At 38.2% G+C, this 21505-nt stretch overlaps 3 protein-coding genes across 3 annotated transcripts; all 3 read left to right on the top strand.

The window, feature by feature from the left end:
- Nucleotides 1–3580: 3580 nt before the first annotated feature.
- LOC146608499 (gamma-glutamylaminecyclotransferase B-like) lies at nt 3581–4051 on the top strand. Its single transcript, XM_085348446.1, has one exon. The coding sequence runs from the start codon at nt 3581–3583 to the stop codon at nt 4049–4051; it is 471 nt and encodes a 156-aa protein (XP_085204572.1).
- Nucleotides 4052–16420: 12369 nt separating this feature from the next.
- LOC146608498 (gamma-glutamylaminecyclotransferase B-like) lies at nt 16421–16888 on the top strand. Its single transcript, XM_085348431.1, has one exon. It carries the CDS (start codon nt 16421–16423, stop codon nt 16886–16888), a length of 468 nt encoding a protein of 155 aa, XP_085204557.1.
- A 389-nt stretch (nt 16889–17277) lies between these two features.
- LOC146608497 (gamma-glutamylaminecyclotransferase B-like) lies at nt 17278–20705 on the top strand. The gene is made up of 2 exons (XM_085348181.1): nt 17278–17314; nt 19927–20705. Exon 2 carries the CDS (start codon nt 19951–19953, stop codon nt 20416–20418), a length of 468 nt encoding a protein of 155 aa, XP_085204307.1. The 5' UTR covers nt 17278–17314; nt 19927–19950; the 3' UTR covers nt 20419–20705.
- Nucleotides 20706–21505: the final 800 nt, after the last annotated feature.

The raw sequence follows: 21505 nt of genomic DNA, 5'->3' as shown, positions 1-21505 counted from the left end.
CAACTTCAGCTTAATTTTTATGAGATGTGTCTGCTGCTCTCATAAAGCCACAGTAATCATTTTTATTTGTTTACTGGGATCCAGTGCAGCTCCAGACAAAGAGCTTTGAAATGGAAAAACCAGGCAGCGACTGGTGAAAATTTCAGTTAAAAAAAAAAATCATTAATTCACAGAAATGTTTTATTAATTCATTCATTTTTACCATTGACCCGGTGTAAAAAACCCATTTCTTTAGTCAATAGTGGAAAAAAATGTCATTTAAAATGATTTAGCTGTTTATCTATTACTTAATTACTGTGGTGTAATATGAAGGACAGTGGTAATGGGGTAATTCTACATTCATAGGAAAAGCTGTAAAACTTGTGAAAATACACTTAACAGTTCAAAATCTATGTCCTTCATATATTCCAAAGCATGTAGTGGGCCAGATTGGAGGCCCCCCACCTCTTCTGCACTTTGAATGAACCCAGTTTTTTATTCAAAGTAATATATTTGCAATAAAAAAAATTTTAAAAAGGAAGGCATAAAAATCTGGCATTCTTTTAATATAAGTTCCTTTCCCTGCCTGGTTTTAAATGTAAAAAATGTTTAATATATAAGATCTGTTTTGATTTTTTATGAATGCAAGATTGGGCTCAGATGAATCGGGTTTTAAACAATATGCTGTTCATTGCTGTAGGGTGACCAGATGTCTGGGACTGCAAAGCATTTTTATCCACCCTTCCCTCTTCCCACACACGGAGGCAATGTCCTGCAATTTGATTGGCTGTGGTTTACAATAGTGAACGCTGCCTAAGAAAAGTCTTACTTGAAGAGATGATCCATCCATGCATGTTTCCTGAAATCCAAATACAGGAGTACAACAGTTGTTGCAACAGATACTGAAGCAGAAAACATGAATTGTATACAGACAACACCAGCACCATAAAAAAACTTTACCTTCCATCTATGCTTATAGTAGTTTGGTGGGTTGCAAATGTATTTCATTTATGAATGATCAAAGTTTCTTCCTCTCAGCACATTATGCCCCACAGAGGTGTTATGTTTTAAAATGAACCTGAAAATATTTTTCATGTTTTATATGGACAGAGATGGAAAGAGTACCTTCGGCTCATTGCATTTGAGTTGACCTAAACCTCCACTGACTGACTATCATTCATAAAACTTTTTAAACTTTCACTCAGTTTTCTAGAACTGAGTCTTAAGAATGCTAAAACAAAATAATATAAAATGTCAGTAAATAATTAATCTGACATGTTTTAAATAATTAAAATTGGCAATTAATCATTAATTATATATAAATGTATAAATAAATCTATTAATTATGTAAATGTGTTTTTGATTAATTAAAATGAAAATATATAATTAAATAATTGCCTCAAAATATTGTTTTAAAAACTTAAAACGTATTAGTCTTTACACAAAACTATTTATTTCACTATTTAATTTATTATTTCCTGGTTCTTGTGCTTCAGTGCACCCCATGAAATAAAATAAACAATCATTGCAGCTTGTCAACAGTTGCTAACATCTGGTTACTCTGGCAGACTGATTTTGGAAAATGGATTGATCCAGTGGACATGGGGTTGGCAGGTTTCCCAGAATGCATTTGGAATAAAATCACATCAGCTGTTTCCTCCACCACTGCGAAAGTGCCCTCAAACTGTAAGTACAGTTTTGGAACATGATTTTTCTGTCACCAAATGCATTTTTTAGTTGTTTTTCTAAGGTAAAAATGTAATGGCATAGTCTGAACGAAAATGAATATCTGGCTGGTTTATTGAGAGCCTGTTTGCAAAAATAATTACATTTTTTCATAGCTGTCAGGTCCTGTTAGCATAACAGACAGCTTCCCTCACCCTCTGTCAGCTGACCGGGTGATCAGAGCCCATGGTACCCCTTCCTGATCCTCGCCTCTCAGTGAAGGTTAAACACGGGTGATAGGTGATATCTAACAGGTTATGTTTGGTTTATTTTAGTTTTGTATTCGTTCCCAAGCAAATCAGTTAAGCTGAGATTATTGTTTAATTTCATAACTGTGTATTTTTAGTGAACCATATAGGAATGCTCTCAGAATATATTGAATTGAATCATTTGCACGTCTTTATTTCCTGATGTGCACAGGTCATACTTTTTGTTGAGAACAGCTTGTTTTCAATTAAAACTAACATAAAAAAAAAATGTAATACATAGGGAGGAAAGTGAGAGCATTTTCACTGGGAGCAGAACCATCTGGACCAGCATGTTGTTCATGCTGGTCATGGATATCCTGACGAGTGATGTCAAGCCTGCTCCAGAAATTATTCAATTGTTTGTTTCTTAATATTTATTCAACTGTATTCAAAACACCAGATGTCTGCTATAAGTTTTGGAAGTCTGGAGTTTAAAAAAAAGAAGAAGAAAGAGCTGTGTGTTTTTTCTTCAGGTAGCAATGGGAGTTACTTGTATAATGTTTTTAAGACAGCTCAGGATGAACTAAGCAGTTGATTCATCTGTAATATTTAATTTGAAATAATGATGTACAGTTGTTTAACACCTTTTTCCAAATCAGTTCAGTGTTTATCCCCTTTCAAAATCATTTTATATCTTTTTATGCCTTTCCCAACTTTGATGGGTGAGTTTGACAAACAAAATTAATTTATGATGCACTGCAGCACAAGAACAATGAAAATAATAAACTAAATGTGAAATAATAAAATATGTATTTAAATAAAATCCACCCATCAATTATCTTCCACTTAAGATAATAAATGATACTTAATCCAAGATAATTAATGATACATCTTGTTAAATGTATAATGGTTTATTTGTTTCATTTGGATTTCAGTATAGTATAAAAGCCTTTTCTCTGCCTCGTTTCCCACGAGGCCCTTTTTTCTTTGGCACTTTAACGCCCTCTATTGTTTCCGCCATTCTTTAAATTGCTTCCCTGTATGCGGCATCCTTCGCACTTCCTTAAACTGTCACGGTGGCGGATTTTTTAGAAAGGAATATCTACTTACTGCTCATTCAAGGTTGGTTTGCGCTTCTTTACGATAGTTTAGTTGAGAGCCAAGCAGAAAAACATGTCACTTCACAGCATGTGTTTTAAAACTGCACTTCCGGTAACGGTATTTTGTAACAGCTCGAGTGTGGTGTGGAGTGCAGGGGCTGGTGGGTGGTAGAGGGGAGTGTGGAGGTGTCACAAGAGCATAGATCAGTGACGCAGTTGGGGGTGCTGATGTTTGAGAGCCTCCACACCTTTCTTCTGGAGAGGTGTGCAGGTGTTGTAGGACATATTTTTTATAGTAATGTTTAATCTGTGCATGTAATGGTAATCTGCTGATTGTTTTCCTAATTAATGCGTGTAAGGAGAGCAGATTACTAAAATAAAGTGTTACATAGATTTGACTTTCATTTTCTTTTATTTTGAAGGTCTGATCATTTTAAATTAGATCAAATTTCCACCTCTGGACAAGTGACTGATATAATACAGAGTAACAGTTAAAATTGGATAAATATATTTGCCAGTAATACTTGCTGCTCCCAGAGGTGTTTCTCCCTCTTTACACCACAGGTGTGTCTTTGGTCCTCTGTCCTCATGACTCGGGTCTTTGTGTACGGCATCCTGAAGAAGGGGCAGCCCAACAACTACCGCATGTTCGACAACAACAATGGAAAGGCCGAGTACCTTGGCTTGGCATTCACTATCCAGAAATACCCGTTAGTGATCACCACCAAGGACAACATCCCTTTCCTGCTCAACATCCCTGGCCAGGGTCACCGAGTGCACGGGGAGATCTACAAAGTGGATGACCAGATGCTGAAATTCCTGGACACTTTTAAAAGCGTCCCAACGTGGTACCAGCGGACGGTGGTCCAGCTGGAAGTGAAGGAGTGGGTGGGGAAGACGGAAGGAGAGGAGAAGGTGTCACCGGGGAGCATCACAGATGCGTTTGTGTACACCACCACGATGTACGAGCCAGAATGGCCCTCGCTGCCGTGCTATGAGAGCTACGACTCAGAGGGAGATCACGGGCTCAAATATAGGTGTAGAGAAGAGCGGGATTGATCTCATCATGCTGATGCAACTGACAAAGTTGCTTTTATTTTTGTAATTTATCTTATTGCTGTGCACCTAAAACAATGCCCTGTAAACCTTTGTCAAAAAAATGAAGCTGTAATGTCAGACCCTAACCCTAACCCTTTTTAAAAAAAAACAACCTGTTAACAATGTGTAATTGTGTAGTGCTGACTACTTGCTGGCAAATATCGTGAGCTAATAGAATTTTACATATATATTGTATGTAAAAAACAAAAACAAACAAACAAACAAAAAAAACCTGCATGTAGCTTCCAGGTCAAGCTAATGCACAAGTGCTTTGAACCTGCATTGTATGGCCAGCCTGTCCTTCCAAAAATGTGATTGCATAGAAGTCTGTGAGGAAATGACCCAGCTGCTTACTTGATTTATGACCTCACCAAAGAGTTTCCTTGTGTGGTCTCAATGCCATAAATAAGACTATTATTTAATGGCATAGGTTAAGACAGGCTTAGAGCAGGCGTGTCAACCATGAAGCCCAGGAACCAGATTCAGCCCAGCAAAGGCTTCAAATTTAGCCGACTGGGTGGCTTTGGAAACTTTTACAGCTTTTCACACTGAGAAAGATCTCAGATTCCTTTTAATTCTTTTTGTTTACTACAATAAAAAAATGGACTTGTACTGTAAATATGCAATTAAACAAGTTTACACTGACAGAAAGGCGAGTTTTACTGGATCATTTAAATCAAAGCTGATTGTATGTGGCCCATGATGTAAAATGAGTTTGACACCCCTGTCTTAGAGCATTTATATCACACGGATATGAACTCTGGTGTGTTTAATCATTACATTCCACTTGTCTTTGATTACCTCTGAAATAAAAATTAATTCCTGATTTCTTTTGTTTGATCTGTGCTGTGTTTGTTCCATCCAGGGGATAAGCTTTTACTCTGCGTTGTCATAAGCAGAATAAATATCCTGCAAACTACTTACAGGGATTTAGACATATGTATTTATCTTCTTTATTACAAGAGTCACATATTCATGATACAACCTCTCTAATACAGCAGGTGTCGCTAAAAGACAGGCTGTGTTTTTGTACCAGCAAACCAGCAAAGCAAGAGATGTGGCCCCTGAAGTCTGCTGAGGGGCCTCATCAACTCACTGGTTGCACTACTGATAGTCTCTACCAATGTTAGTGCACACAGATGCAGAAATAGAGATAAGGACTGAGGCCGATGAAGAAAGACAAAAACACAGAGATTAGCAGAAAGAAAAGACACAAGGGCAATGGTTCTTTGAGCACAAAGAAGAAGACAAAACAGTGGTAAGTAAGTGGGACACAAGCAGGCAGCTGGACTTCAAAGTCAGAGGTGGGAAGGAAAAAAATCTAATCCAATTAGACCTCTTCTTTTGACCACCAAATAGGTTGCTGTTTTTGCCTATAGTTTTTGAAGACAAAGTACATCACCTAAAGCCTTTTTGAGCGAACCCAATCTGCCGTTTAAAAGACAAGAAGTTGACGCGGGAAAAAGCAGAAGCTTCAGCCAAATAAGTGGTAGCCTCCAAAAGCTCCGCAGCCACTGACCACGAATACTCCATGGTGATTTCAATGTCGTCAGCCAAAAGAAAAACCCCATCTACATCCACCAAAGCACCGTTGTAAGGGAATTGTGTCCCAAAGTGTGGAGACCAACAACTCCATAGTAGAAGCCATTAACAAGCTAACAAACAAGATTGATCACCTCAGTGTGCAGCTAAGTAACAACATGATAATGGTGGCTAATATTGCCAAGCTAGCTGAAATGAACGCAGCCGTTATAAAAGAGTGTAAAGCTAAACTGTTTGTTTTGGAAAAAAGGCATGCCTCCTCTCAACAAAGAAAACATGGAGCTGAAGGAGAGAGTGTGGGAACTAGAATGGTACATGTGCCACTGGAACTTGAAAATTCAGGGATGGAAAGAAACAAACGACAAGGATTCTTGCAAGGAGGTCATCGACATCTTAGCCAAGATCGCACCACATTGGGCTTCTTCACTGGACAACGCTGTGGACACCGTCCATCGCCTAGGGAAAAAAGAAGCGGGTTGACCTTTACAAATAATAGTTCAGTTCACCGTGAGACACCATCGAGATGCTTTCTGGCAGCTGACCAAGGATTCCCAGGTGTGCAAGGAGCTAGGCATCTACATCAAGCAAGATTTCTGCAAACTAGACCAGGAGGCAGGAGCTGCAGTTTGGCCAAAATAGAGCAAGCCGGAGCTGAAGGGAAGAACATTTACTACAGAGAGCACGCCCGTTAAGTTTAAGTAGGCAGGTTCATATTACCTATTTGGTACGGTATTATAATGACTATACATAACGACTATATATATTATATTTTTTAGAGCTCTTTTGCATTTTGTGAATTCAATTTAAAGGATTTAGTGTTCCAGTCTCTTGTTTATTTTCCTTTTTATGTCATTTTTCACTTCTAATTTTAACTGTGTGTCTTTAAATAGTAGGGGCTTGAGAGATATTCTTAAAATAAAGTATTTTTGTTTTGTAAAAATGTAAATGCTAACTGTATATTGCTACAAGAAACACACTCTGTTGAGGCAGATGAAAAAATTGGTGTAATCTGTAGGGAGAAAAAATAATTCTTTGTCATGATACTAACAAATCTGCTGTATATTTGTTGAGTTTTGGTTCCTGTTGTTTCACTCTCTCACGTTTCTTGATGTCCACATTTGTGACTCCTGTGCTTCCTTTACTTTTACTGCTACTGCTTTATCCACGTGTGCTTTGTGTCTCCATGATATTTACTTCCTGTGTTGTTTCAAACCAACTAACTTTAACTATTTAAATTATATGAACATGAATGAATGAATATTAATTTGCATAAATGAGTTTGAATTTGTATCATAATTGATACATCTACCAATATTTTTGCTATTTATTGCTTAAAAAAATATTGTACAATTAATTTAGGTTTTTTTGGAGGATTCACACTAATGATGATGATGTAGAAGTCTCAAAAACTCAGAAAACCTCCATCCATCTATCCATCCATCAATCTTCTTCCGCTTATCCGGGGCCAGGTCGTGGGGCAGCAGCCCAAGCAGAGAAGCCCAGACCTCCTTCTCTCCAGCCACCTCCTCCAGCTTGTCCGTGAAAACACCAAGGCGTTCCCAGGCCACCTGAGAGATATAATCTCTCCAGCGTATCCTGGGTCTGCCCCGGGGCCTCCTCCCGGTAGAAATGCCCAGAACACCTCGCCCATGAGGCGCCCAGGAGGCATCCTTGTAACATGGCCGAACCACCTCAACTGGCTCCTTTCGATGTGAAGGAGCAGCGGCTCTACTCTGAGTCCCTCCCGGATGGCTGAACTTCTTACCCTATCTCTAAGGGAGATGCCCATTTCCACCACTTGTATCCACAATCTCGTTCTTTTGGTCATTACCCACAGCTCGTGACCACAGGTGAGGGTAGGAAACTCAGAAAACCTCTATTTATCAAATTTGATATATTTAAAAACGTCCGTAATAACATAGAAACTCATAGGAAAGACAATTTGGGCCATTGGCTAATCTGTGTACTCAAAGTGGAAAATACATTTCTGTTTCTATGTAATGTTTATGGCTACAACAGTGTTGCTCAGAACGAACTCTTATTAACTGACATAACCAATCACCTAAAAGAACTATCTCACAAGTACTCCACAAACAATTTTATAGTGGGAGGAGATTTCAATATTGTCTGTGACGAGTGGCTTGATAGATCACTCTCTAAAATCCAGTCTCATCATATAAATTCATTTTTACACATCTTCTGTTTAGATTTTAACCTAATAGATCCTTGGAGATTAGTGAACCAACTTCATCAGCCCTTTTTATGGTTCAAGCTCGATCGCTCAGCTAAATCTCATTTTGATTTCTGGCTAATTTCAGACAGTATAATACAGAACAATGTAGATGCGGGTGTCTCAGCTGCGCCTTTAACCGATCACTGTTTGATACAGCTTAATGTCGCACCTCAACTTAAAAAATAATAATGGATTGGATTTATATAGCGCTTTTCAAGGCACCCAGAGCGCTTTACAATGCCACTATTCATTCACTCTCACACACTGGTGGAGGCAAGCTACGGTTTTAGCCACTGAAGCAAGGCTGCCATATCGCGCCATCGGCCCCTCTGGCCAACACCAGTAGGGTAAAGTGTCTTGCCCAAGGACACAACGACCAGGACAGAGAGCCCGGGTATCGAACCGGCGACCTTCCGATTATAGATACGCTTCTCAACCCCCTGAGCCACGGTCGCCCAAAAATCTCATAATAAAGGTTACTGGAAATTTAACTCAACCCTGCTTACCAATGAAAATTTTAGTAACAAAATACTTGAACAACTAGAACTTATTTCAAATGATAAAAACCTAGTAAGTAAGGAAAATGTATTTATATAACGCTTTTTGCAGATAAAAATCACAAAGTGCTTTACAACAAAGAAAATGAAAAATGAAAAAAAGACAATAGTTATACTAAAAAGGCCAAAGGTGCATATCTGAGATCCCAAGCCAAGTGGATAGAGGATGGCTATGCACTGACCCTCAATTAATATCCAAAGAAATCTTTACCTTTTACAGCAATTTGGCTGAGGCCAATGGCATAGAATCAACCTATTAAACACCTGATTCCTAAAACTGATGAAAATTTTAAGCAGTACTGTGATGCAGGTATTACCCTTGAAGAGTTAGATAAAGCATTAGGTGCTTTATCCAACGATAAAGCCCCAGGATGTGATGGCCTGACGAGTAACTTTTACATATATTTTTGGGATCATACTAGAATCCTTGTGTTTGAGATGCTCACAGAAATTTTAGAAAATGGTTCTCTCACACACACTATGAAACAAGGGGTAGTTACACTCATACCCAAACCTGGGAAAGATCCGACACTTCTTGATCATTTAAGACCAATAAGACTCTTAAATAATGATTATAATCTTCTAAAACATATTTTTGCTAACAGATTAAAATCAGGCATAACTCAAATAATTTCTTACACTCAGTCCAAATTTATAAAAGGCCACTCAATCCATAATAATATCTGCCTTGTTCTGGACTTGATTGACTATAACTACCTAATTAATAACAAAGGTTTTTCCTAGTTTTAGACTTTTACAAATCCTTCGATATGATAGAGCACGAGTTTATGTTTCAAGCCCTAGATTTGGAAGTGGCTTTAATAATTACTGTATAGAGACACAAACAGTTCAGTGTGTCTTCCACATGGCACCTCACAGAGATTTAGGATCTGCAAAGGAATAAAACAAGGATGTCCAATCTCACCATTGCTGTTTATCACAGCAACAGAAATGCTTTCCATACTGATTAAAAATACTATATTTGGTAAGTAATCTGTTCTAGGTAAAGAGCTCTCTATCAGCCAGTTAGCCGATGACACCGCCATTTTCTTAAATAACTTGAATCAAATCCCCAAAATTCTACAAATCATTGAAAATTTCTCAAAAGCTTCAGGCCTAAAACTGAACTCAGACAAATGTGAGATCTTATACCTTTAAAAGACTGTACTATATCTAACACTTTCAATATCCCTGTAAAAAAATCCAATGTCAAATATTTGGTATGTATATAACTTAAAACAGAACTGAGTTAGAAAACCTTAATATTTGAAAGAAAATGCAAAATTGTAGAACTCATTGAAGTAACTGGGCACAGACAGACTTATTGATTCTGGGTAGAATATTTCCAGGCTAATATACTCTGCATATACATTAGGTGTACCTAAATCAGCAATCAAATCTATTAACCAGCTAAACTTTGATTTTATATGGAAGCAAAAAAAAAAAAAAACCCTCTATATTAGGCAAGGTAATTGAGTCAAACAATTTGAAGATGGAGGATTGCAAGCTATTGAATTTGACAGTTTAAATGGCACCCTAAAAATAAACTGGCTCAGGTCATTTTTCAAATGTCAAATCAAAATAGCCTATGGTTTTATTTTTTCCAAACAAAATATTTTCAGATCTAGGCGAAATTAATCTTTTATTTACAAGTTTTATTATACTGGAAATTAATATACAAACATAATTATAGCCCACGTAATACTCCCTTGTGGAACTATCGTTACATAGAAGTTAGAAACAAATCAATCTTTGTGCAAAAAATGGTAAGAAAAAGGCATTCATAAATGTTGATTTCTTTAATTACTTATGTCTATTTTATTTTCATTATTTGTCTTTAAATACAGCCTACAGGCTGTATTTGTTGTACTTGTTACATTTGTTTAATTAACAATTAAAAAATAAATAAAATATTTTTTCCTTTGGCACTTTAGCGCCCTCTGTTTTTGTTCCGCTTTTATTTGGATTGTTTCCACGCGTGCGCAATGTAAGCTCGCTGTCTGACACATACTCCGGAACAGTAAGAGGCGGTTGAGACGGGGGACTGGGAAGATGGCGGAGTGAGCGGTTCAACTTGAGTGGGCTCCGAGGCTTTTCCTGAAAAGAACCTCCTTTATGTCTTGACCGCAATCAAGTTAACCGGAATTAGAAGCAGACTAGTTATACTTCATCTCTAAAACTCAAAAACTTCCTCCCTGTGTTTCTCTCCGTCATTCTTGGCCACCTTCTCCGAAGCGGCGAAATGGCTAACATTAACAAAGATCATGGCTACCACCTAGCGGCTCTTCGACAGGCGTGCGACGAAGAAGATATTGAATGGATGGAACAGCAGCACGACTTATCACAAGACAGACCGCAAGCTGATCGTCACCACACACCAGTTAAAAGTCCAAATCCTAAAAAAATGAAGGCTAACGAATCGCAGACGCAAAACGAAGTTTCAAACACAGTTCTCCTCAATGCTATCCAAAAACTGGTATGTAAATTTGACACCCAAAGTGAACATTTAAAGAATTATGAATTCCAGTTGCAAGAAAACACCGACGCTGTAAGAAAAGTAAAGGAGTCCGTGGATGCTAATATGGAAGCTGTTAAATCTGTGGTGGAAGATGTGAAACGTATTAAAACGCAGATGGCGACGCTGAAAAAAGAGAACGAGGCTCTTCGTGAAATGTGTCTGGAGCATGCTAGATACAAACGGAGATGGTCTTTGCTGCTAACTGGCGTTCCTGAGAAGGAGGGGGAGAACACGAGAGAAGAAATAATCAGAATTCTGACCAAGATAATTCCTGCCAACGCCGAGCAGCTGTACAACACAGTGGATACAGTGCACCGGCTGGGTCAGAAGGGACGAGTTGGTGACAAACCCAGGCTGATTGTCATACAGTTTGCCATGAGAACTGTTCGAGACCTAGTGTGGAAGATGTCCAAGGAGGCGAAGCTCTGCAAGGAGATGAAGATTCGGTTTAGAGAGGACTTTTGTAAGGAAGACAGAGAAGCCCGCAAACGTCTGTGGCCGAGGGTGGAGGAGGCAAGGAGCAGAGGGCTCAAAGCTTTCCTGAAGGACGGATATGCTGTCATCGATGGTCGTCAAATCAAAGAATGAAAGAACTTTATAACGACCTAGATAAGAAGGTATAACTGTTCAACTAAATTTAAGCCGGTAACTTGCTCAATGGTCCCTGACTTTGACTGGGTCTATTAGTTAATAGGAGGTAAAATGTTCCATTGCCTTACTCTAGTTATTACAGCACTTTCAAGCTATATTCAATGGTTCTTTCAATATTTTCTTTAAATGTTCGAGGTTTAAGAAGTAACATAAAGCGTAAAGCTTACAAAAAATCTTTTTTGTAAGGAACAGCCTAACACGAATTGTTTTTTATTTCAAGAGACACACAGTAGTAAAGATGATCATATATTTTGGAGAAAGCAGTGGGGAAGCGGTGATATTTATTTATCTCATGGTACCTCTCATTCAGCAGGAGTGGCTATTTTTCTACATCGTTTTAATGGAAGAGTTCTTGATCATAAAGGTGATGAGGAAGGTCATTGGTTAATGGTTAACATGGAGTTGGATGATACTAAGTACATTTTAGTAAATGTTTATGGGTTCAACAATAGAGCTAAAAACAGGAAATTGATTTCTGATTTGAAAAAAATGATAGAAGAATGGAAGATCATCTATTCAACTGAAAAAGTCGTTGTTGCAGGTGACTTTAATATGGTACCAGATGAAAAACTGGATAGATTTCCAACTAAATATAACTCTTCTCATTTTAACCAAATATTAATGGATTTCTCCTGCACCCTCAACCTAATCGATATCTGGCGTAACTTAAACCCAGAAAAACTGCAATACACCTGGAATAATTCTGAGCGCTCTCAATGCTCAAGACTGGATTATTGCTTAATAACTGGTAGTCTCTTCCCCCTATCATCCAACTGTAAGATTCTTCACTCCCCTGTTACTGACCATTGTGCCATAACACTTTCAATCTCCCCGGATAATAGATTATCAGAACCGAAGAATTCTCACTGGAAGTTTAATAGTAACCTCTTACGAAGCTCGTCTTTTTGTATAAAAATTAAATCATTGATAGGAGAGGTAAAAGCAATGGAGGATTTTTCTTCTACTAGTAAATGGGAATGGTTGAAGTTTAATGTCAGAAAAATTGCTAGTGAAGAAGGAAAATTAATGGCTAATAAAAGGAGACAGAAACAGGCTGAAATTACTGCACAAATAAGTTCATTGTGCAATTTATCACATCTGACAGAGGAAAACTCTATAGAACTAAACCAGTTGCAGTACAAACTAGATGAACTTTATATAGACAAAGCAAAAGGTGCCTTCATTCGCTCAAGGGCTAAATGGATTGAGGAGGGGGAAAAGAATTCTTCTTATTTCTTTAACCTGGAGAAAACTAGACAAACAAAAAAAACTATAATGAAGTTACAAATTAATAATACCCTGACTGAAGACCAACAGACTATAAACAACTATATCACAGAGTTCTATTCAGCCCTCTACACTACAAATTATTCCAGTTCAGAGACTAATTCTTTTTTTAGCTCTATCCATGGAAAAATTCCTCAAATTGACTCACACTTTAAAAATCTCAATGAGTCTGAAATCACTTTAGCTGAATTGGATGCTGCTGTTTCCCAAATGGCGAATGGTAAATCACCAGGTCCCGACGGAATCACGATTGAATTTTACAGATATTTCTGGAATGACATTAAAGATCTATTACTAGAGGTATTTAATGAATGTATAAATGATCAGATGCTATCTCCAACTATGAAACGAGGAATAATTTCTTTACTTCCTAAACCAAACAAGGACCCTATCCTTTTAGATAACTGGAGACCTATCACACTTCTTTGCTGTGACTACAAATTATTAGCTCATGTCTATGCCAACAGATTAAAAACAGGAATAACTCAAATAATAGATGAGACACAGTCAGCCTTTATAAAAGGGCGTCATATCCATAATCATACCCGTTTAGTATTAGATATGTTGGATTACAATCATTTAATTCCTCATGATAGCCTTATTTTATTTCTTGATTTCTTTAAAGCTTTTGATTCTTTGGAGCATAATTTTTTATTTAAAGCTCTGGAGGCTGTGGGTTTTGGTCCCAGATTTGTTAGTGTAATGAAAATGTTGTACAGAGATATAACAAGTAGTATTGCACTCAATCAGGAGTTTTCTAATAGTTTTAAAATTCATCGTGGCATTCGGCAGGGATGCCCTATTAGCCCGTTATTGTTTATTGTTGCAGCAGAAATGCTTGCCATTTATATCAAACTCTCTTCAGATCTGGAAGGCATAAACATTCTTGATAAAGAATTTAAAATTAGTCAATTTGCTGATGACACTGCCTTATTTCTAAGGAATGTAAATATGGTCTCTACTGCAATTAATAAAATCCTTTCATTCTCAAAAGCATCCGGCTTAACACTAAACCTTAAAAAATGTGAAATCTTAGCTGTACACAACTGTAATCAAAATACTATTAACAATATACCAGTAAAAGAGGAGGTAAAATACCTTGGTTTAATAATCAGTAAAAATACTAATGATCGAGAGAATAATAACATAACTCCTAGATTAAATGTAGTTAAAAAAATATTTAATCATTGGTTAACACGTGATTTATCCATATTAGGTCGTATCTTACTGTCTAAAGCAGAAGGACTTTCAAGACTCATATACCCCTGTTATTCAATTTTTACATCTCCTAAAATGATTAAACTGTCCAATTCTATTATATTCAGCTTTATCTGGAAGAATAAAACACATTATATACGCAAATCACAATTAGTTAAAGACTATGAAAATGGGGGCTTGAAAGCTTTAGACTTTGAATCTATTATTGCTGCATTCAGGCTCAGATGGATAAAAGACTGCATTTCCTGTCCTCAATCTATGTGGTACCATATTCCAAACAAACTCTTTAATAAGGTCGGGGGGTTAGATTTTTTGCTCAGATGTGATTATGAAATATCTAAGCTTCCTCTTAAGTTGTCTAGTTTCTATAAGCAAGCTTTGAATTTTGGGAAACTAATTTTCACCCACAATTTTTCACCTCACAATTCTGTGTTGTGGAATAATAGGGTTATAGTCATCAATAAGAAGTCCTTATTTAAATCAGACTGGTATGATAACGGTGTATGTTTTGTTGTTGATCTGCTTGATAGAAATGGAAACTTGCTATCTTATGAAGAATTTATTGATAAGTATAAAATAGAGATTTCATTTAATAATTATAATAAGGTTTGTAAAGCGATACCCACACCGTTGTTAAATCTTATCATAAATACTTTAAAGTATTCATTAATAAGAACATGCTTACCTTCACTGACGATAGGTAATACCTCAATAAAGGACAAACAATTTAATAATAAGTTCATCTCTAATACCTTTAAGCAAATAGTATTCTGCAACTACAATGTCAATGTCAGACATGACCTTGATAGCATATTGAAAGACAAGTCATTTTCTTTTTACTTAAAATACCCACTTGCGCCTAAAATGAAAGAAACACACTTCAGAATCATATCAGGCATTTATCCAGTTGGAGAATTCCTGCATAAAAGGTTTAATTTTGAGGCCGACTCTTGTGCTTTCTGTTCTTCCGATCCAGAAACACTAGAGCATCTATTTTTCACTTGTCAGTATGTTAATGCTTTCTGGTTTGAAATACACTGTTGGGTTTCACTCAGAATTTCCAATGTACCTGCCTTCACATCTAAGGATATTCTTTACTTTATGGACAATCTGTATTCTGAAATCTCAGATGTTGTCAATTTTGTAATAGTGCTATGTAAGTTTTTCATTCATTTATGTAAGTGGAAGAATGCCTCTCCTATGTTTACCGTCTTCTTGAATTACTTTTGTCAATACTTTAAGTCACTTAAGCTTATTTCAAATGTGAACAAAAAAACTGCTGTACTATACTGTAAAATCAAAAAATACTTGCTCTTCTAATTTTCTTGCCTGTGTCAAAAGGTCTATGTTCCTTATTTCTTTACTCTAGAAACTTTTATTTTCTCCCTGTAAAGTTATGATGACTTGCTTCACCATCTTTATAATGTAAATTGTTACAATTCTGGTCTGTTTCCTTGACTTGTTTTGTATATGGAAATTTGTTTCAATAAAAAAAAAAAAAAAAAAAAAAAAAAAAAAAGTAAGAGGCGGTTGCCAACCGCCGTTAAACAGAAAAAAGAAGAAGAAGAAGAAGAAGAAGCAGAAGAAGAAGAAGAAGCGCGCCTAATCCAGAGTTCTACCTCAAACTGTCACGGTGGCACGGAGATTTTTATAGTAGAAGAGCTACTTGCTGCTTATTCAAGGTGAACTTGTGCTTCTTCATGGTGGTTTTATGACAGAGATAAGCAGGAAAAACGTGTGTCACTTCACAGCGTGTGTTTTAAAACTGCATTTCCGGTATCGGTATTTTTTTTGACAGCTCGAGGGGGGTGTGAGGAACTCTAAGGTAGCCTAACTTATGCTTTATCATTACACAGTGATGACGTGGTTGCTTGGTAATTGTAACTGATGTTTAACTTACCCATAAGCATAACATGTAAACAGCGTTTTTCACTGAATGACCTCTCCCAGCTCACAGTCACAGCATGACAGGAATGTGTGCAGATCTAGTCTGACAGTTGCTGTTGTAGGAAGTGTATTGATATAGTCATGTGTAATCTGTGCATGTAATGTTAATCTGCTGATTGTGTTCCTAATTAATGTGTGTAAGGAGTACAAACTCCCAAACAGTGTTACCTAGATTTGAGTTTGATTTTCTTTTATTTTGAAGGTCTGATCATTTTAAATTAGATCAAATATACACCTCTGCACAAGTGACTGATATAATACAGAATAATAGTTAAAACTGTATAAATATTTTTGCCAGTAATACCTGCTGGGAATTTGCTCACAGAGATGTTTCTTCCTTCTTTACACCGCAGGTGCGTCTTTGGTCCTCTGTCCTCATGACTCGGGTCTTCGTTTACGGCACTCTGAAGAAGGGGCAGCCCAACAACTACCGCATGTTCGACAGCAACAATGGAAAGGCCGAGTACCTGGGTTCGGCGTTCACCTCCCAGAAATACCCGTTAGTGATCACCACCAAGGACAACATCCCTTTCCTGCTCAACATCCCTGGCCAGGGTCACCAAGTGCACGGGGAGATCTACAAAGTGGATGACCAGATGCTGAAATTCCTGGACACTTTTAAAAGCGTCCCAACGTTGTACCAGCGGACGGTGGTCCAGCTGGAGGTGAAGGAGTGGGTGGGGAAGATGGAAGGAGAGGAGAAGGTGTCACCGGGGAGCATCATGGACGTGTTTGTGTACACCGCCACAACGTACGAGCCAGACTGGCGCTCGCTGCCGTGCTACGAGAACTACGACTCAGAGGGAGATCACGGGCTCAAATATAATACGGAAGAAAAGCTATAAAGGGACTGATCTCAGATCTAAGAAAAAGGCATTCATAAATGTTGATTTCTTTAATTACTTATGTCTATTTTATTTTCATTATTTGTCTTTAAATACAGCCTAGAGGCTGTATTTGTTGTACTTGTTACATTTGTTTAATTAACAATTAAAAAATAAATAAAATATTTTTTCCTTTGGCACTTTAGCGCCCTCTGTTGTTGTTCCGCTTTTATTTGGATTGTTTCCACGCGTGCGCAATGTAAGCTCGCTGTCTGACACATACTCCGGAACAGTAAGAGGCGGTAACGCTCCTTTAAGTTGTTTGCCAACCGCCATTAAACAAGAAGGAGAAGGAGAAGGAGCGCACCTAATCCAGAGTTCTTCCTCAAACTGTCACGGTGGCACGGAGATTTTTATAGTAGAAGAGCTACTTGCTGCTTATTCAAGGTGGGCTTGTGTTTCTTCATGGTGGTTTTATGACAGAGATAAGCAGGAAAAACGTGTGTCACTTCACAGCGTGTGTTTTAAAACTGCATTTCCGGTATCGGTATTTTTTTTGACAGCTCGAGGGGGGTGTGAGGAACTCTAAGGTAGCCTAACTTATGCTTTATCATTACACAGTGATGACGTGGTTGCTTGGTAATTGTAACCGATGTTTAACTTACCCATAAGCAGAGGCGGAGCCAGACATTTGAAATACCCGGGGCTTAGCCCTAAAGGGGCATGTGGGATTTTTTTTTCTTTTTTTGGGGGGGGGGGTAGAAATGACTGAAAGATTAATTGGCTCTGTTTTGAGTTTTGTTCAAAAAAGAATGACTTCATGTAGGGAAAAATATATATCACATATGCAGGACACCTTAAACTAGTTTTTTAATTAAGCAGCAAGGCAGAACAAAGTCGGGGCTTTATCAAGACATGAGGACTAAACCCCAATTCAACCAGACTCAGAACTGATCCAGAATTAAAACAGGACTACAACAGTTCAAAATCAGGACTACTGAGGACTTAACCAAGACAGAACCAGAATCAGAACTAGATGATAGTAGCACTAAAAATCATCATAGACCTGCACTACACTTATTTTTTTAATTCTACCAAAGTACAATATTTAGATTGAGAAAAGTTTATATAATTATTGAGCCTTGTTGTGCAAACAAGCCTGCATAACTTAATAAATGTAGAATTTGAAAAATTGTAAGCCTAAAAAGAAACACTAGGTACAAGATACATGAGGACCTATGATACGGTGATACTTTTGGTAAACAACCATTTGACTAACATGTATGTCTCACCTGCTCTTGTTCCACCTCTGTTCTGTCCTCATTCTCCATCTCCCTCTCTGCTCCTCTCTCTCCCTCTTTGTGCTGACAATCATCAAATATACAGTTGAAACCAGATATTTACATGCTCTACAGATAAAAACACAAACACTTATTTAAGGTAAAACCTCAAATTAGACTAAATGTTTAATTTATATGTGTTAACTTTAAGAGTAAAGAGAGAAACTATCTGTATTTCTTAATTGCAAATGACATCCAAATTGTATTCAAAACTGAGCCACACTTATGGAGCTCCACAATTCTTTTCCTGGTGTTTTGGTTGATATCTCTTGATTTTCCCATGTCACAGAAACAGGCTCTGTGTTTTGCCTTATATGCATCCACAGCTGTGCCACCAGTTTACTCACATGGACTCTACTAACCTATCAGAAGCTTCTTCAGCTCAGAATGGAATCGTCTGGAGTTTTCTTATTAATTAACAATAAACTTAGTGTACATGTACTCCTAAATTTGATGAAAGTGCTAATAAATAGACAGCTCTGTCTCTCTTTATTCTGACATTTAACTAATTCAAAATATATTTCAATATTTATCTAAAACAAAAGTTTACTCTAAATTGATGTTGTGCAGTAAAAATGTTTTATATTTTCTCCCTAAAGTGTATGTAAATATCTGGTTACAAATGTGAATATCCTGCTGTGTACTGAAATCCCTCTTGTTTTGCATAGAAATATACTGAACAACATACAAAGCATAATATATAAAATAACATTTACCTGAGTTTTTTCTTTGAAAGAACCCTCTAATGTCCATTCTTATATTTCAGTACATAACTGAAACCGATTTAGTCGGGGAGGGTAAGAACTGAAAATATGAAATAAACACGTAAGCTAAGACTCTCTAAAAAAATAGCATTTGTTCGGCTTTTCATTTCGCCATTTGTTGATTCACTTGAAGAGCAAGTAACGTAATATTGGTCAAGTGATCAGTTTGATATCAGTCTTTCGTGATACACCGTCATATTTACATTATTTGTACGGTACGAATGATTTGCTTTGGTACCTGGTCAAACTTAAGCTCTCCTTAGTATGGCTGGCTCCGTTTCTCCAAAAGCGCACTCACAGGCAGCAGCTGCCTCGCCCCCTCGCTCAGTCGCTTAGTGCCTGAGCGGATCATACCAATATCAGGGGGTATTCACACACAGTCGTAAATTCCCACAGTGTGCACTATGTGCTTTGAATATTGTGTGTACTTTTTGTTTTATACAGTTGTCAGCCAGGCATCTAACGATGAAAAAATTACACTCCAAAAGACCCCGGGCTTCTGACAAAAAGACCCGGGCTTAAGCCCAGTAAGCCACCCCCACGCTCCGCCCCTGCCCATAAGCATAACATGTAAACAGCGTTTTTCACTGAATGACCTCTCCCAGCTCACAGTCACAGCATGACAGGAATGTGTGCAGATCTAGTCTGACAGTTGCTGTTGTAGGAAGTGTATTGATATAGTCATGTGTAATCTGTGCATGTAATGTTAATCTGCTGATTGTGTTCCTAATTAATGTGTGTAAGGAGTACAAACTCCCAAACAGTGTTACCTAGATTTGAGTTTGATTTTCTTTTATTTTGAAGGTCTGATCATTTGAAATTAGATCAAATATACACCTCTGCACAAGTGACTGATATAATACAGAATAATAGTTAAAACTGTATAAATATTTTTGCCAGTAATACCTGCTGGGAATTTGCTCACACAGATGTTTCTTCCTTCTTTACACCGCAGGTGCGTCTTTGGTCCTCTGTCCTCATGACTCGGATCTTCGTTTACGGCACTCTGAAGAAGGGGCAGCCCAACAACTACCGCATGTTCGACAGCAACAATGGAAAGGCCGAGTACCTGGGTTCGGCGTTCACCTCCCAGAAATACCCGTTAGTGATCACCACCAAGGACAACATCCCTTTCCTGCTCAACATCCCTGGCCAGGGTCACCGAGTGCACGGGGAGATCTACAAAGTGGATGACCAGATGCTGAAATTCCTGGACGATTTTGAAAGCGTCCCAACGTGGTACCAGCAGACGGTGGTCCAGCTGGAGGTGAAGGAGTGGGTGGGGAAGATGGAAGGAGAGGAGAAGGTGTCACCGGGGAGCATCATGGACGTGTTTGTGTACACCGCCACAACGTACGAGCCAGACTGGCGCTCGCTGCCGTGCTACGAGAACTACGACTCAGAGGGAGATCATGGGCTCAAATATAATACGGAAGAAAAGCTATAAAGGGACTGATCTCACCGTGCTGACACAACTGACAAATGGACCTCTATGTGGTGTTAGCAGAATGGGTGAAGGAGCTCTCAGGAAAACAACACCTGGACATGGGTGCTGTTTCCTGTCGTGTGTCAAATTGAAAGAAATCTCAAGAGAAATTAATTTTAATAGCAGATAGGCAGGCTTACAATCAAAGTAAGGATAGTGTAGAGAAGGAAAAGGGCACACTGTGCCACTGAAAGTTGCATATTAGTAATGTTGTTTACAAATTTGGTTTTCTTTTTATGATTTATAATCATCTGGGAAGCATTATGATCAAACTGGAAGGCTTTTATTTTGGCGTATTGCTGTAACATGAATTGTATCTCTAACGCTAAATATTTTGGTTGGATGTCTGCTATGACACTACCGGTTTAAATGCTAAACACATGCACTTTTAATAATGCAAAGATACAGAACATACAGTAGCCGTATATGCACATCCTTTCACATGTTGTGAATGGCTGCACTGTAAACACAGATACTGGCCATCTAGTTTCTCACTAATGTGAAAATATTAATAGAAAAGCTGATCTGCAGTTCAGTAATTGCACATGTATACTAAATATAAGCTGTATGGGCAACGTTCTCTGAACCACGTGCACCCATTTGTCAGCAGCTAGCTTCCTCTTACAGGATAAAAGCATAGTTTTAGAAACTGACTGTCACGGCTAGACGGTCCTCACCGATCGCCTTGCCAATTTTTGGTGGTGTTTGTGTGTACTGTGTCGTGTTCTCCTCTCCATCCTGTGCATGTGTTTTTCTGCTGGAACATGTACCTCCGGAAGCCGTGGCACGGAATGGCGGCTGACCCGAGGGGAGTGTCCTGAGCTGGAATCGTCGCACCTGTGCGTAATCACTTCGCCGGCTACAACTAATCTGAAGCAGACCTATTTAACGGTGCGGTCGAGTCACAACCAACGCTGGAACGTTGAACTAAACCGGGTAGCGTAGTCGCGGCTAGCATACCCAGTATGTGAAGGAGAGAACGTTTTTTTTACTGTGCGTGTGCTTTTCTCATCTGCCTCCAGGATTCAGGGATCGGAGGAGGAGCAGG

The sequence above is a fragment of the Diplotaxodon limnothrissa genome, linkage group LG23 (assembly GCF_057381915.1).
Source record: "Diplotaxodon limnothrissa isolate DT_005_m linkage group LG23, D_limnothrissa_male_GT1.1, whole genome shotgun sequence".
Lineage (NCBI taxonomy): Eukaryota > Metazoa > Chordata > Actinopteri > Cichliformes > Cichlidae > Diplotaxodon > Diplotaxodon limnothrissa.
This window is presented reverse-complemented; position numbering and strand designations above follow the sequence as displayed.

What these genes read in the sequence shown, in the direction of transcription:
- LOC146608499 (XM_085348446.1), top strand. Translation starts at nt 3,581, where the DNA reads ATGACTCGGGTCTTTGTGTACGGCATCCTGAAGAAGGGGCAGCCCAAC.
- LOC146608498 (XM_085348431.1), top strand. Translation starts at nt 16,421, where the DNA reads ATGACTCGGGTCTTCGTTTACGGCACTCTGAAGAAGGGGCAGCCCAAC.
- LOC146608497 (XM_085348181.1), top strand. Translation starts at nt 19,951, where the DNA reads ATGACTCGGATCTTCGTTTACGGCACTCTGAAGAAGGGGCAGCCCAAC.